General features: G+C 40.7%; 1 protein-coding gene across 1 annotated transcript in view; it reads left to right on the top strand.

The window, feature by feature from the left end:
* Positions 1 to 17483, top strand: part of hpse (heparanase) — a 20582-nt gene that overhangs the window by 1329 nt on the left and 1770 nt on the right. Inside the window, exons 2-11 of the mRNA XM_014018208.1 lie at positions 2859 to 2986; positions 3091 to 3219; positions 3294 to 3467; positions 5351 to 5522; positions 6339 to 6386; positions 6816 to 6909; positions 6998 to 7104; positions 8799 to 8913; positions 9059 to 9183; positions 12464 to 12610. Of these exons, the coding sequence (XP_013873662.1) occupies positions 2859 to 2986; positions 3091 to 3219; positions 3294 to 3467; positions 5351 to 5522; positions 6339 to 6386; positions 6816 to 6909; positions 6998 to 7104; positions 8799 to 8913; positions 9059 to 9183; positions 12464 to 12610 (1239 nt within the window). The remainder of the gene's footprint in view (positions 1 to 2858; positions 2987 to 3090; positions 3220 to 3293; positions 3468 to 5350; positions 5523 to 6338; positions 6387 to 6815; positions 6910 to 6997; positions 7105 to 8798; positions 8914 to 9058; positions 9184 to 12463; positions 12611 to 17483) is intronic.

Genomic DNA, 17483 nt, shown 5'->3' on the forward strand with positions numbered 1-17483 from the left:
TTAATAAATAATGCTCTGAGTACTTCAACGTGAGTAGAAGAAACTAACTTCTTCCTTTCTTCTTCCTTTGCTCTCTTAATCCCGCGCAACCTTCATTTCCGGAATGCAATAGTCCCATTTCCATATAAACTATGGGACTGACGGAAAGGTCTGTCACCGCCCCGTTCTGCATGCTGCAGCGAAGTGTACCTCCCACCCATGCTCACCTGTTTTTTCTTCTTCTTCTTCTTCTTCTTCTTCTTCTTCTTCTTCTTCTTCTTCTTCTTCTTCTTCTTCTTCTTCTTCTTTATTGGCGGTTGGCAAACAACTTGTGGTGTGGGTCAAAATGCTTTGTCTGTATTGATTATTACTTTGACTCTTATTTGTACTTGTAAATTCTTTTCCCTACCTCTCTTTCCTCTTGTGTCTCCTGCAGGTGTTTCTTGTTGTACTTAATTAGTTTGCCTTTATATTCTGTGTTCAGTCTGCATCTGATCATTGTTTTGTGCTGTCTTCAGCCAGAGTGTGTGTTCTGTTTCCATGTTCCCTCTGAGAAGATCTTTGTAAGTTTGAGCTGCCTTGCTAGCCTTTTTGTTTATAATTAAAGCTTTTTGTTACCTTTTTGAGCCTGCCTGCGCCCTGGGTCGTTCTGCCTACACACAAACCTCACATAATGATCTGACCAACAAACCCAGCCTGCAGGCAATTTTTTTCTGCTCCACCGGCAGAGGAGGTTTATTTTTCTACACCTCGCCGCTTCCAGGAGGTCCAGCCCTCCTCCACCTTACGCTGGGGGTCTTCGGCGGTTCAGTCTTCCACCTTCTGTATCATCTCCTCTGTCACCTGAGTCCCCCTCGGCTGGTTCTCTTCCCTCTCCCTTGAAGGAGCCGGTCCCATCTTTGCCGCCATGGGAGGAAGGGTCGACCCCCACCCCCAATCAGCAGATCGCTGATGATCCTCCGGTGGTCCTCCATCCCCGCGACTAAACATCTCCTCTGCCGGCAGATCGAGGACGTTATGGCGAGGCGTCCCGATCTGCTGCTGCTGCCCGGCCACTGGAGGGTCAGCTACTACGCTTGGCGGATCCTGGCTGAGCATCCTGAAACCCACCCTCGCACCCGTTTTGTTGTCAGGGGTTCCTGTGTCCGAACCGGTGGTTCCTGCTCCTGAGTCACCCGAGTCTTCTGAGTCGTCCCTGTCATTCGGGTCATCTGAGTCTATTGAATCACCTGAGTCTGTTCCTGAGGTTCCCGAGTTGGCGGTTACAGTCCCTCCTAAATTGGTGGTCCCAGTTCCAGAGTCGGTGGTCCCGGTGGTTCCAGTGTCTCCTGAGTTGGCGAGTCCCGAGTTGGCGGTCCTTGAGGTTCGTGGATTGGCTGCCGGCGTCTCCACGACATCTGGGTCAGCTGCTGTCGCCTCCTCTTCGCCTGGGTCGTTGCCCATTGCCCCCTCTTCACCTCTGTCATCTGTGTTTGCCATTGTGGACACTCCGGCTCCATCAAAGTCTGCTCCTGCCTCTTCCCTTTGCTCCTCGTCTGCTCCCGCCTCCTCCCTTTGCTCCTCGTCTGCTTCTGCCTCCTCCCTTGGCTCCACATATGCTCCTGCATCCTCCCTTGGCTCCACATCTGCTCCTGCCTCCTCCCTTGGCTCCACATCTCCTCCCGCCTCCTCCCTTGGCTCCACGTCTCCTCCCGCCTCCTCCCTTGGCTCCACGTCTCCTCCCGCCTCCTCCCTTGGCTCCACGTCTSCTCCCGCCTCCTCCCTTGGCTCCACSTCTGCTCCCGCCTCCTCCCTTGGCTCCACCTCTGCTCCCGCCTCCTCCGGTGACTCCACGTCTGTTCCAGTTGGGCTTCACTGTGGATGGTCACCTGGCCGTCCTCCGGATCTCCTGCCTCGTGTTGGATGGTTTTCGGGCCGTCCCCCTGAACTGTGTGTTTTGTCCTCGTGCTCCCTTGTGTTGTGTCCTTGTTTCCCCGAGTCTCGTCCCACTCTCTTTTTCAACGTCGGGAGCCATCGTTGAGGGGAGGGTCCTGTCATGATCTGTGTTTTTGCTTTCATTTTCTAGTGTTTCACTGTTCCCCTTTGTATCTTTGCCTTGCTCCTGTCCCGCCTATGCTCACCTGTTTCCTCTTGTGTCTCCTGCAGGTGTTTCTTGTTGTCCTTAATTAGTTTGCCTTTATATTCTGTGTTCAGTCTGCGTCTGATCATTGTTTTGTGCTGTCTTCAGCCAGAGTGTGTGTTCTGTTTCCTTGTTCCCTCTGAGAAGATCTTTGTAAGTTTTAGCTGCCTTGCCAGCCTTTTTGTTTATAATTAAAGCTTTTTGTTACCTATTTGAGCCTGCCTGCGCCCTGGGTCGTTCTGCCTGCACACAAACCTCACACTTAAACTTTGCAATGGGTGACAATGGGCATAAATCTCTTAATCCCATAGGCCATAATTATACCTGTTAAAGGGCAGTCGAGGGTCATTTAAAACAGCTCAGATGGCCACAAATGGCCAGTGTGCCACGCTTTGGACACCATTCATGAGCTGTCAAGCCAGGTACAAAGACACCAACAGGCGGCTTCTTTTGTTCCCAAAACACCTGAGTACAAAGTGACCCAAACAATTTGTTCTATGTTTTTTGTCATGTTTTTTATTATATTTTGTGATAATCTTTTCTGAAAGCTATTCATGTTTTTCATTTTTCAGAACCTGAAAGCAGAAAATAACTGCCATAGAGATTTATGTTGTAAAGACACATCATCAGAATTGTATTTTGTAGTCAAGCAGGTGTTTTTACCGAGACATGTGGGCAAATGCAACAGTTCAGATTTTAAAACTTAAAACTGATGATTCACGTTTTCATGACTTGGACTTGTTTGTCTTATTCGCTGCAGATCTCAGAAGCTCAGGACTCTGGCCAAAGCTCTGAGCCCAGCCTTTTTAAGGTTTGGGGGCACGAGTCAGGACTTCATGGTGTTCAACCCTCAGAGGAGCAGACAGCTGGATGCTGGTCTCACCTCAGGTATTGATGCAGTTCTGAAGTTGATAATGTTAAAAACACAAGAGTGGAGACAGACATTAAAGACATGTTAGTCTTTGAGGTGATGAATGTTCTGCTTTCATCAGAGGAGTCCTGCAGTGATGTGCAGCTGCCCTGGTGGATAGAGAGCAGACTGAAGGAGGACTGGACTCTGCAGCAGCTGATCCTCCTCAAAGAGGAGCAGCAGAGGAAGTACCGGAAAGTCCACTTCACAGGTGGGTCCTGATACTCTGGCAGCATGTCCTCCCCGAGGCTAAACTCAGCTTCTGATTGTCTTCCTGTGTATTAGAGCTCACGGTGGACATGCTGCTCTCCTTCACCAGATGCTCCGGCTTGCAGCTGATTTTCGGCCTCAACGCTCTGCTCAGGACGGCCGACAACAACTGGAACAGCAGCAATGCCCGCTCCCTGCTGCAGTACTGCGAGTCCAAACAGTACAACATGTCGTGGGAGCTAGGAAATGGTACGTATCAGCTGTCCAAATCACAGCTCAAACACCTTCTACCAGGCCTCAGAATCACTTTGTTCCATTCCAACTAGTTCACCGCCATAGGCAAGACCAAAGAGGTTGTCAAAGGGTGTCAGGGACAAGATATGTGATCTGCACAAAGCTGAAATGGGCTACAAGACCATCAGCAAAAAGCTTGGTTAAAAGGTGACAACCGTTAGTGTGATTGTTTAGAAATGAAAGACGTAAAAACTAGGCATTAACCCTCTTGATCTGAAGCTCAAGTTCTTGAAGGGTAATGAGAAAGTTGAGGGACCAGCTCACAACTACACAGGAGGAGATTGTAAAAGGCAGCTGGGACTACAGTCACACACATTGGCTATGTTCACACTGCAGGCAAATCTGACCCAAATCTGATTTTTTTTGCCCCATCTGACCCATATATCCAATTTTTTATGACATTCTGAATGCAACAAATCCGATTTTTTTTTTCTAATCCGACCCAGGCCGTTTCAGTATGTGGTTWTARATCDGATACATATCTGATGTTTTCAAAGTGACTGCAGTGTGAACGCTCATGTCACATTCATCTGACTTTTTCATCAGGAGGAGGGGGTGAAGGATCGATAAGACACTAACCTCAAGTCTCACTGTTTAAATCTGTAGCTCCATGTGTTTACAGCTCCAAACACAAGTCCAATTGCTTCATCTTTTTACTTTTCATTTTCCACGTAGATAGTATGAAAATAACGATGTCCAGCCTGGGTCACGGAGCGTATCGATCCTAAAGTTGGCTTCTCGGTCGATACTTTTTTTCAGCTCGTAGTTTCGTTTAAAAAAAAAAGCTTCACTGGAGCATCCCGGTCAGAGGCAGGTTCAAATATAAACACTGAACTAAACAAGCACGTCATAATTATTTAATCGGCTCTGATTAAACAACAACTTCCGATTCGATGTAGCATCCATGCTAGCTCTGTAAACAAACAAGCCGGCTGATGAGACGTCACGTCTTTCACTGCGCATGCGTGTCACATCAGTGCTGTGTAGCGTTCACACAGGGGTCTGATGCAGGTCACATWTAAAATGTAATGTGAACGTTCACACAAAAARATCGAATTTTTTCTAAAAATCGGAACTGAGCATTAAGACCTGCAGTGTGAACGTAGCCATTGATGCACACTGCTGTAGTCAGTTGAAATATTGTAGTTCCAGGAAGGTTCCCCTGCTTGACGAGGCCTATGAAGGGTTTTCCAGTGAACATCTATATGATTCAGTGAAGGCTTCAAAGAAGGTGTTGTGGTGATAGCAGAACCAAATACTGAACTATTTGGCATCCTTTATTTGCCATGTTTGGAGGAAAATAATTGCTGAGTAAAGAACTATGCCTCAATAGTAAAACACAGAGGTGGAAACATGCTTTGTGGTTGTTTATATTCTGAGTAAAAAACAACTTCACCACAATAAGGGGCCAATGGACTGGGGACATATGTTGTAAAATCTGCATAAAGAACCTTCTTCTTTTAGCCAGTAACCAAAGATGGGTCATAAACACATTTTCCAGCAGACTACGACTCAAAACAACCAAAAAGGCAACAACAAAGTAAAAAAAATAATAAATAAAAGCTAGGTCAGTTTTCAGACCTCAGTTCTAAAGACAATCTGTGGAGGAAGCTGAACCTTTAAGTTGCTAAATGGATTGACAGCAAAAATTTCTCCAGACAAACTTCTCCTTTCTTTTTCCTCTTTTGGTCGATTATTGCTGTGAAGTTAAAGTAATATTGAAACCGTATGGTTTCTTATCTGAGGATTGAGTTTCACTTCCTGTTGTGGTGTGCACAGAAACTGATGTCACCACGGCCCCAGAAAAATGTCAGCAGAAGTTGTCTGCCTGTTTTTAGAGCCAAACAGCTTTGAGAAGAAAGCCGGGATTCGGGTGGATGGATATCAGCTCGGACTAGATTTTGCTCGTCTCAGATGGATGATGTCGGAGTCCAAACTTTACCGGAATGCTGGGCTGTACGGACCGGATGTGGGCCAGCCAAAGGGCCGCAGGGTGGACTTACTGAAGAGGTGAGATCCAGATATTAACAACAACTTTAACTTAATAGAGTTTGAAGAAAACCATTGCTTGATTTGCAGCTAAACTTTTAAAGCTGAACAGAAATGATGGCAGGATTTCTACTGATGGGCAGTGGTGGATATCTGGGCTATGGTGAAATAAGGAAAGTGACACCAATGATTTATTAACCTACAATAGCTGCGGGCACAGGTCTCTGCTACATTTTTTTTAATTTTTAATTTTTGTTTTAATTTTTTTTGTCAAGTTTGGGGACCACTGGTTTAGGCTATTTAAAGTGGTATGCTGGTAAATGGAAAATTTATATCATAACAAAAAAAAAAATAGTTTGTTGGTACAAACCGGTATACCACCCAGCTCTACATTCAAAAACAAATTAAATTCAAACATGTTTCAATGAGGGCCGCACAATACAGTACATGAAAATTATAAACTTTGCACTCCCATGAAAGATTTGGCGATTGTTTTACACCAGCTGATCCAATTATTTAATAAACCCCAACTTTCTTTAACAGGTTTTTGTTTTTCTACATCTTGCTGAACCTGTTATTTGTATCAAATGTTTGGACTTTGCCTAAAATTCGATTATTTTGTCCTGAATTGTGAAAATATTTTAGTGTTTGTGTGCGAAGAGGCATAGAGAGTATCTCTGTATGTCTTCACGTGTACATTATCTCAGCTTTAATGAAAGCTTAAAAGTAAACCTGCTGCACTGAACAATCAAATAGTTGAACATTGAGTAACAGGGACACATGAAAACTGAGGTATTTTCTCTTGTAACTGATCCTCTGTGTGTTTTTGTACTGCAGCTTCCTGCAGAGCGGAGCCCAGGCTGTGGATGCCTGCACCTGGCACCAGTAAGCTCACCTTCAGCACACCCTGACTACACTTCTTTGCATTATTACATGTCTATTTGTCCAAATAAATACTTTAACTCGAAACTTTAGAGCTGCAGATGGATCTGCTTTTAGTGTTTCCATTCAAGTAAAGCCTGGCGGCCCGCCAGGGTAATAATACACAGGTGAAAGCACTGAATATTTATCAAAGATTTTAAGTATATCATCTTGAGCTACACTTTCAGAACAGCATTTAGTTTGGTTTGAACAAACAAGCAATTTTTAAGTGAATTAGAACAAAACATAGACCTAAAGAGTCACACAGATCACCTGGCTCTTATTCACTGTCTTTGCAACAATATATTAACACATTTTTCTGCTTGTTTTTAATGCTTTATCGCTGAAAGAAAGTGAATTACTATTTCTTCATTGCTCTATTCTGTCTTCTAGCTATTATGTGAACGGGAGAGACACATCTTTAAAGGATTTTCTGGATCCCGGAGTTCTTGACACTCTCTCCATAAAGATCAATGAAGTCCTGGAGGTAGACTGGAAAATAACAACAAGGTGTTTGTCTTAGTTTTTGAATGAAAGTGATGTTTCAGTGTGTACTTTTTTAAACTCTGCTACAGACAGTAAAGCGAGTGTCTCCAGGGAAGTCTGTGTGGCTTGGGGAGACAAGCTCAGCCTTTGGAGGGGGAGCGGCGGGACTGTCCGACACTTTTGCTGCAGGATTCATGTGAGTTGGGAATAAAGTGAACCACTGAGACTTTTGAGCTTTGGAATTCGGCATTCACTGCATGTCAGCTTGTGCTAATTCATTCTCGGTCCCAGATTAATCTACAGCAGTTGGATTACAACAACATAATGTGACAGCATACGTACACACAAATACCTGGAGGTACATTTCATCAGATTGTTGTTGAAACCATTAACAGTCAGAAAGTATATATAAAAAACTTTGTTTAAAATAGACTTAAAAGGCCAATATTATGTGTTTCTCAGGCATACATTTAAATACCATACCATAATAAAGTATCTATGTCACCTTTAGTTGTTATTAAAATGCTGTTTTTTATGTTTAAATAGAAAATATACTTATCTTCTCATCGCTTCTTCTTCTAAACGCCTTGAAATGGGCCTCTGTCTCTTTAAGAACCACCTTCCACCTCTGTCCCGTCCATTTCAGTGCGGCGGGGGGAGGTGCGCCATGATGCAGTTTACTTGGCATCTAAAAATACATTTCCTCAAAGGTATTTTGAATCTGAAAAGAGCTTCACTGAGTGAGAAGTGGTGTTAAAAGCAGCAGACAGTTTAAGTTTCACTTTCACTCGTTTGCTCTGTTACTGCCGAGAGCCTGCAGGAGTCATGGGCAGGAAGTGTGGGGTCGGGGGTGGGGAGGTGTGCTCTGTGATGAGGAAGCTCGGCTTGGAGACACATCCCAAAGACGTTTCTAGTCCCCACCTGTCATTTTGCTCCTCAGCATGGCTGCCTAAAAACGCTGCAGGATTTCTCAAACATGCATGAATGAGTCAAAGCAAGGCTTTGGGCATGTTTTTTTTTTTATGAGAGTATAACATTATAACATGATATAAAACTCAAAAAAGTTGATTTTACATGATATTTCCCCTTTAAAGTGCAGGGTGAGTCAAAAATATCAGAACACCCTTTTATTTCAGAAAGAAAGGGGAAAATGACATATCTGGACGGCCCAGCAAGCAATGGGTGAGGGGACCTATCTTAGGAAAAACTTGCCCTTGATCCAAAATGGCACCTTTCAAGATGGCGGCCAAGTTCTGGACATAGCCTAAAAGTGTGACGTTGTGTGCAGAATGACCAAGGGCCCAGGCAGAAATCCAAAAAGTAAAAAAAAAGGCTTTATTAAACAAACAAAAAGGCTGACGAGGCAGCTCAAAGTACTCACAAGATCACAGGGAGCAAACACGAAGAACAAAGAGACAACCAAACTGACTGGGGAACCAGCACAATGAACAGACAAACACTGAAGACAGGACACAGAATATAAAGGCAAACTAATTAGGGACAACAAGGAACACCTGGAGGAGACACAAGAGGAAACAGGTGAGCATAGGTCGGGCTAGAAGAATGACAGCAGGGGAGAGATACACAGGGGAACACAGAAACACTAGAAAATAAGGAAAATAAACACAAATCATGACAAAAAGATATACTTCTTTTCCATTACTGCAGGGGTTTTCAGATATGTAATTTTTGCCTTTTCTTTCTGCAATAAAATCTTGTCCTGTGACTTTTGACTCACCTTCTATATCAAATTATTATTCATGACATACTCTCACACCCTCTCCGTATTCTGCTGAAAATTGAAATAAAGGTTGAAGATCTTTTTGTGCTTTAATGTTCCTAAATGAAGATCTGGTATGTGATTGTACCTCTGAACTTGGATCTGTGCAGGTGGCTGGATAAATTAGGCCTAGGAGCCAGACTGGGCCTGGACATCGTGATGAGGCAGGTGTTGGTTGGATCTGGGAGTTACCACATGATTGACGATAATCTGGATCCTCTTCCTGTAAGACCTCCAAAGTGAACTGAATCTGTTTCGGTTTATGGTTGGACTCTAGTAGCCTTTCAACCAAAAACAGAATGATTTTATTCTTCATGATATGTATAATTAATTGAGCTAAGCTCTGACTGTGTCGTGCGTCTCCTTTCAGGATTACTGGCTGTCCGTTCTCTACAAGAGACTAGTTGGACCAGAAGTTTTGCAAGTACAAGCAGTTTCTGATTTTGGTCAAAGTAAAAGAGTGAGGTTGTATCTGCACTGCGCCAACAAAAAGAGGTAGGCATAGAAACACAGCAGCTACAAGCAAGACTAAATATGCTCAAACCAGACTGTGATTAGTCGAAACAAACTGTAGCGTTCATAAATCATAACAGAAAACTAAACTTGGAGTGAATGCTCGCTTCTGTGGAAAGTTTGCAGTTTTTTTCTAACCTTTTGCAGAAAGCCATGAACAGTTTCAGCTTAGAGATTTTGTGACTGAATTATCAAGATCCCAAATAACGAGTGTTAAATTGCTGCGCAAACTTTAAAAAGGTGCCATTAGTGGGCGCGTTGCAGGTGATCTACTTTGACTGCCTGTGCAAATACAGTGGGTAAAATAAGTATTGAACACGTCACCATTTTTCTCAGTAAATATATTACTAGAGGTGCTAATGACATGAAATTTTCACCAGATGTTGGTAACAACCCAAGTGATCCATACATACAAAGAAATCAAACCATAAATGTCCAGAAATGAAGTTATTTGTAATAATGTGGAATGGCACAGGGAAAAAGTATTGAACACACTTACTGAAATGTATCTAATACTTTGTACAAAAGCCTTTGTTGTCAATGACAGCTTCAAGATGCCTCCTGTATGGAGAAACTAGTGGCATGCATTGCTCAGRTGTGATTTTGGCCCATTCTTCCACACAAACAGTCTTCAAATCTTGAAGGTTTCGTGGACCTCTTCTATGAACTCTGATCTTTAGTTCTTTCCATAGATTTTCTGTTGGATTCAGGTCAGGTGATTGGCTGGGCCATTCCAGCAGCTTTAGCTTCTTTCTCTGAAACCAACTGAGAGTTTCTTTGGCTTTGTGTTTGGGGTCATTGTCTTGCTGAAATGTCCAGCCACGTTTCATCTTCATCATCCTGGTAGATGGAAGCAGATTTTTATCAAGAATGTCTCTGTACATTTTTCCACTCATCCTTCCTTCAATTATTTGAAGTTTGCCAGCACCATATGCTGAAAAACAGCCCCACACCATGATGTTCCCACCTCCAAACTTCACTGTTGGTATGGTGTTTTTGGGCTGATGTGCAGTGCCATTTGACCTCCAAACATGATGTGTATTCTGGCATCCAAACAGTTCAATGTTGGTCTCATCTGACCAGACTATATTCTCCCAGTATTTCACAGGCTTGTTTAAATGTTGTGCAGCAAACTTTAAAGGAGCTTCAACATGCTGTTTCTACAGCAGTGGAGGCTTGCGTGGTGAGCGTGCATACAGGCCATGGTGGTTCAGTGCATTACTTATTGTTTTCTTTGAAACAAACGTACCTGCTAATTCCAAGTCTTTCTGAAGCTCTCCACAAGTGGTCCTTGGCTCTTGGACAACTCTTCTGATAATTMTTTTCACTCCTCTGTCAGAAATCTTGTGAGGAGCACCTGGTCGTGGTCGGTTTATGGTGAAATGATGTTCTTTCCACTTCTGAATTATGGCCCCAACAGTGCTCACTGGAACCTTCAGAAGTTTAGACATTCTTCTGTAACCGATGCCATCATTATGCTTTGCAACAATAAGGTTGTGAAGGTCTTGAGAGAGCTCTTTACTTTTACCCATCATCAGATGGTTCTTGTGTGATACCTGGCCATCATTTGGGACTGAACCAGCTGATATTAACTTGCACTGACAAGGGGCAGGCTTGCTTTCTAATTACTGAGAGAGTTCAGCTGGTGTCTTGGCTTTCCATGCCTTTTTACACCTCCCTTTCTTCATGCGTTCAATACTTTTCCCTGTGCCATTCCACATTATTACAAATAACTTTTTTTCTGGACATTTATGGTTTGATTTCTTTGTATATATGGATCACTTGGGTATCTGGTGAAAATTTCATGTCATTAGCACCTCTAGTAATATATTTACTGAGAAAAATGTTGACGTGTTCAATACTTATTTTACCCGCTGTAAGAACATGTGCAAAAGATAGGCTGTGGAGAAGGAGGCAACTGATCCAGATGCAAGAAAAAGTCCTGTTACAAGGTGTTTTTCCATAGGAGAGAGGTCAGCAACTCCTGGCTGCAGACTCACATGACTCATTCTGGCCTAAAACAAGTGGCTTACAGCAAACTGAGACGGACTTGTTTCACAAACATTCCTGATTAATGTTTAAGTTTTTAAAGCTGCTACACTTCAATTATATGTTTTGTTCATATTTAAGTTTACTAGCTTTTATTGTGCCACTTTCATTGCTGCAAAGTGGATAAAATTGAAGAGGGGAATGATGCCCACAGCCAGTTTGCACCTGCCTCTTAAATGTGCTAAATATAAGATGCAAAAACAGCAACCACAATAAGTTTCATGTTTGACAAATCTACTGCAATGCTAAATGCTTACATTTACATCCCGTACTCCCAGTATCTTTGAACGTTCTGATAATCGTCATATATTCTGTATATTAATGAAAGCAAACACACTAAATCTGCTATTATCTGACAGATGCAAACCTTGGCGTACATGGTTTATAAATCAAGCTATCAAGTTTGTGCGTCTTTTTGCAGGCGCAAACCTTTGATAAATCAGCCCTTTTGAAGTTTAGTTCTGACCAGATAGAATTAGGTAGGATAATAAATAACTTCATTTTTGAAAAAAAAAGTTTCACAGTAGATTATACGAAAGCTATTTTATAAACCTTTACACCGCTGTCAGTTCCTCATTTTGTGGTTTTTCACGTTTTTCATTCTGTGAGTGCAAATCGAGGCAGCAGATGTTAGCTTTAGCACTTCCTGTGCAGCCTTGTGGCTACTTCTGGTTGTAATTTGAAAATATTTCTGTTGGAATAATCATATAATGTGAAGTTCATGAAAATGTGAAAGTGTTTGAGACAGTGTTCACATGAACTACTATGAAATGAAATATTGAGTTGTTTCAAGGCAACAAAAACCTACTTTGGTCTTGGCCTTGCTGTTAGTTAGGTATGATATGAATTATTTCTAACCTTTCCACAGAACACAATAAAAAATTTTAAACTTGTAGATTAATACAAGCAACAAACTCAGAAAATTAGAGTTATTTACATAAGTTGAACTCACTTATGTTTTGTTTTAAGAAGAAAATCTAGACCTATTTTTAGACCTATTTCTCTGCAACTTAAAATCTAGACTTATTTGACCATTTTTAGGAAACTCCACAAACTAAAATAACTATAAAATGAGTTGATTCTTTTTAATGTATTATCGTCATTAAAAAAACTTTAATGTTTAAATAAAACAACCTAATCTAAAAATCTGACAGCAGAGTATTGTTTTTTTAGTTTGATGAGACTTGTCCTCCTGTTGTTTGTGTGTTTACAGCTACAAAAGCAGATCTGTCGTGTTGATATCGATGAACCTGAGTAAGAAGGCGGTGAGCATCTCAGTTCCTGAACTCGTCTCCAACAGCACAGTGGACGCTTTTGTGCTTCAGTCCGACCAGCCAGGAGAGGAGGGACTCCGCTCCAGGTGCATTAGCCATCTCAATGCAGCCATTTATTTCGGATAGAGCCGTAGAGTCACGGGAAGAATCACGTTTGTCTCGTCTACTGCATGGTGTGCATGCTAACCACTAGAATGGCCACTTTACAATTGGTTTTATTGTGCAGAGGTCTTCAGGACCAGCAGCAACACTGGTGTGGCTGCACACTGTTCAAATCAAAAATAAAACAAATTTAAACGTTATTGCTTATATCACCCCTGCCATGCCATGAATTATGATGAGAAGCTTTATAGTAGTTTTTAGTTGATCCTTATAATTGACATGCTGTTGTATCATCATGATAGAGTTACTCTGAATATGTGTTGGGGATGACTCTCAGCTACTACTATACCAAATTTTAGCTCTAAATCTGTAACATTGACTGAGCTATAGCCATTTATGTGTTTGCTTAATTTGATTAGTTGTGGCGGCCATGTTGAATTGGCTTGACACCAAAAGGTAACTGGTTGTAGATGTCCATCCATTGACTCTTTTCTGAAAGTTTCATAAAAGTCCATCACGTGGTTCATGAAATATTTTGCTAACAGACAGAGCCAGTAATTAGTGGCAAAGTTTTAAAAGCAGATATGGTGAAATCACTTAATGCTTGGTGCATTTTTGTTTATTTATTTATTTATTTATCTATCTATTTATTAACCTTTATTCATGCATAAGTTATGACTGATGCTTAGTACCATGCCAAATGTATGCTCAATAACTGTAAAACTAGAGAAATTTCATTTCCTGTAAAAATGCAGCATGAATGCTGACATATTTGTAAATGCTGGTCTAATTTTGCTCGCTGAACTTTACCAGTTGAGCTGGAACCCAAAATTAGCTAAATGATTGCTAGAATTTGCTGAAGAGCCCAAATTGTGAAAACAAAAGCTTCAAGGGGCAGAGAACAGCCGACAAATGCAGAAATGTGCAGGCAAAATTCAAAAGGAGGATATAGTGGAAAGAAAATGTAAAGGAAGAAAATAAAAGTTTAAAGTAACAGAAGAAGTTGAAATTAGCAGATGAATATCCGAAAATGCAAAAAAAATTCTAAAGTCGCAATAGAAGCCAAAAGAAGCTGAAATTATAGCACAAAAGAGATAAAAAAGAACCATAACAAAACATAAAATGTACAGATTTATGAACATTTTGAATGGTTTTAAGGCTGGTGAAGCCACAGATGTGAAATGTTGTGCTTTCTGTGGTTGTTTACCACATTGAATGCAGGTAACTCCAAAAGTAAATCAGTGCTCGTATTTATAGAACTTCTTAGAGTGGGTTTTTAGACTTTAGTGCTGAAAATTTCTTAGATTTGCTCCTACTCTCAGACTTAAGTATAAGTGCCATTTATGAAAATTCTTAAGTCTAAGAATCACTCTTACTCTCCCAAAAAGTTAAGACTGCTCCAGAGGACTCTTAAGTGGCTAAGAGTTGCCACTAGAGGTGTGAGATGGACTGAAGACAGAGATCACAGCTGACCTCCTCCCCACCTGAGTGTTATTCTCACTTATAAGGTGGAAAACAGGTTTAATCAGAAATATACAAAAGAAACAAAGGTAAAAAAAAAAACTGTGCATAATGTTGGACTAAAAGGTGGATATTTGCATGTGGCTTTTAGAGAAAATATTAAATAAACACACACACACAAGAAAAAAATTGCGGTGGGATTAAACTTTTTGTTTATTATATTAACAATCGTGCAATCCAATGATGGAGAGCGTGTGTGTGTGTGTGTGTGTGTGTGTGTGTGTGTGTGTGTGTGAGAGAAGCTGGGGGGGAGAGGAGGAGGAGAAGGGTGCGAGCTCAACATGACCTCAGGCTCTGAGGCACAAAAAAAAACTTTAAAGCTGCTGAGTTTTTGATAAAAAAAAATCTGAGTTTTTCGTCTGTATTCATGATGCAAATGAGAAGATTTTATGTAATGCTACACACAATTAGTACAAGGTGACAACATTAGTGTGTTGAAAGTGAACTTATCTTAGGATTTTCACAGTTTTATCTTGACATTTCTCCGACAATATTCTTGAACATGAAATCCGAGGCAGTGATCGGTCCATGCCTGGGTTTTTCTAACGACGTCATCCAGGATCAGCTTCGCGGCACAGCCAGGTGTCGCAAATCAGCTCTAAGACTGACACTTAAGAATTACTCCCACACTTCACTTAAAGTAAGACTGACACTTAAGAATTACTCCTACACTTCACTTAAAGTAAGACTGAGACGCTTGATAACTGACTTTTACTCTCAGCTTTTAACTAAGGTTTTTTTTACACTTAAGTCCACTCTTAGCAGCATTCTTAAGAGAAATTCCAAGAAGTTTGATAAATACGGGCCCAGGTCTACATGTACGTCCGATTACTTTCTGAGTTTTTTTTAAATCCGTCCATGGGTTCGTTCCATACTTTGCTAAGAGAAAGACAAACGACACAAGTAAAAGCCTTATTGCCCTTTCACCTTCTGCAGCAGTCAGGTAAAATATTTGGTAAAAGATCGGATGGCTGATCATGTAATCCTCTAAGTTTAGCATCCAGTTTTCATATAAGGTGTTAACGGTGTAATTATTTCAAATTGAGCTGAGGTCAGTGTTGTTTTGTCCTCAGGCTGGACGTGATGGTTTAAATCCATCCCCTCAAATGTGGGGTCTATATATGCATTTTTTTTTTCAGGTGGGTTGGCACATTACAGTTGTCCCCACCTGATGAAGACTGGTATTTATGACAGCACTGACATGTGGCTGCGTGTCAGGCTGCACAGAGCAGGAAGACAACTGACACGTGTGGTTTTCAGCAGCAGCAAAAGGGTCGACGCTGACGTTGTGTAAAGCTTCTGTGGGCTCCACTGTTGTGTTGCTTCTAAGCAAGTGTCAAAAAAAAGAAAAGAAGCTTTTGTTGTCTGCAGAGCTGATTCAGGCCAGTGCACCATGAAGCAGTAAGTCACAACATCCTGCAAATTCAGGTCAGGACCTTCGGTGAACCGAACAGTGGGTCGCATGTGGTGACATCTAGTGGAAAAGTTTCAGACTGCAACATACTGAGTCCCGTTTGTTTTCATGCAGCACCCCCCCAAGTTTTATCCTCTTGAGGACCCAGGTCTTTCCTTTTTCAGTTCTCCTACCTATTTAGGAATAGAACCTCATAAATATAAGAACAAACGCAGATTTTTTTTAACAATTAAGAGTTAAAAACATTATTATTTTATTTAAAATAAAACATCAAATTAAAATGTATCACCTCTGAATAAGGACAACCAGTCTAAAACCAATGTTCTCAAATAAAGATGGAGATTCTCATGAGGTTATATTCATAGATATATTTTAATCAAATATTAATTAAATAATTTTAATAGTTATATAATAAATATAAAATTAGGCAGTACAGTGGCACAGTTGGTACAGCAACATATTGCCTCTAAGGAAGAAGGTTGCTATCAACTTTCTGTTCTCCAGGAACTCCAGTTTTCTCTCACAGACCAAAATCATATGTATTATATGACATAAAAAGCAAATAACTTAGTAGTTTGGGATAGTAGATGTAGTTTTGTAATTGTGCTTGTTTTAGTCTTTATTTCCAGTTTTGAGGGTTTAATAATCACTGGTTTTCTTCACAAAAGTAAACATCAACAAGCAAATAAAAATTGTAACATTTATAGAAGAGGTGATGCCTTTAAGTTTTAAAAAGCTTGTTCCTTGTAAATGTCTTTAAAATATGTATTTTGACATTTTTAAATTAAATGACAATCATTTTTTGAAGGAAACTGTCCCCATCAAATTTAAAATTTAATTCATTTAAACCCCCACATTTACCATAAAACATTAGTTCATCCAGTGTTTCTCTTGCTTAACAAATAAATTTATTTCATTTTACCTATAGAATACTCACATTAAGTGTTTTCCTATGTAGGTAAAATTATGTTTAACAACCTGTTAAAATCCACCAGAGTGCAGGAAATGGCATTTACTTCTTTAAAATTTTTCTGAAGGAGGACCCCCAGACCCCCCACCAGTGGATCCCCCCAACATTACCAATACTTACTCTTGTTTTTTTGTCATTGAATGTCATTAAATCAGTGATATTATCTGTGAAATTACAAATTGCACTTCCATTGGCAAGTCCATAGCTTAATTTTGCCGTAGTTTTCAGTTTGTCATTTTTACAAACACATTATAAAAACTCTGTAATAGATGTTAGTTTTGGTGTGCCACCCCTAGTTTTTCAGTGAACCCCCTCCCCCCACCCCATGGCCCCCGCTGAAAGAAATTCGCCACTGCTTTGTAGTCTGTTACGTCGCTTTCATGCCATTTGTTATCTTTCTACATAGGCTGGGTCAAATTTTCCTTTCAAATATTTAGATCCAGCATCAGAATTACTTTGATGCAAATATTAATTACAAGACTTTTTTTTTCAAACAGTGGCAGAAAAGTGGAATACTGTAAATACTACAGAAAATACTGTAAATGTAAACCAAAGTAAAAATGGATCAGATAATAGGAAATTAAGAAACTAAAAACAAAATCTGTTAGAATGAAAGAAACGTGTTCAAAGGACTTGAATCAGATGCAGGACATTGTACTTAGTCTTGAATGTTTATTTAGACACATATAAAGTTTTCTCACAGCGCTGTGCCCCAAGACAAAATGGCCACGCTTCCTTCTTCCAGCAAAGCTTTCATCGCGAGCCCAGTCCCACCCCAGAAACAGCGGGTAAAATAAGTATTCAACACGTCACCATTTTTCTCAGTAAATATATTACTAGAGGTGCTAATAACATGAAATTTTCACCAGATGTCAGTAACAACCCAAGTGATCCATACATACAAAGAAATCAAACCATAAATGTCCAGAAATGAAGTTATTTGTAATAATGT

The sequence above is a fragment of the Austrofundulus limnaeus genome, unplaced genomic scaffold, assembly GCF_001266775.1.
Source record: "Austrofundulus limnaeus strain Quisiro unplaced genomic scaffold, Austrofundulus_limnaeus-1.0 Scaffold186, whole genome shotgun sequence".
Classification (NCBI taxonomy): domain Eukaryota; kingdom Metazoa; phylum Chordata; class Actinopteri; order Cyprinodontiformes; family Rivulidae; genus Austrofundulus; species Austrofundulus limnaeus.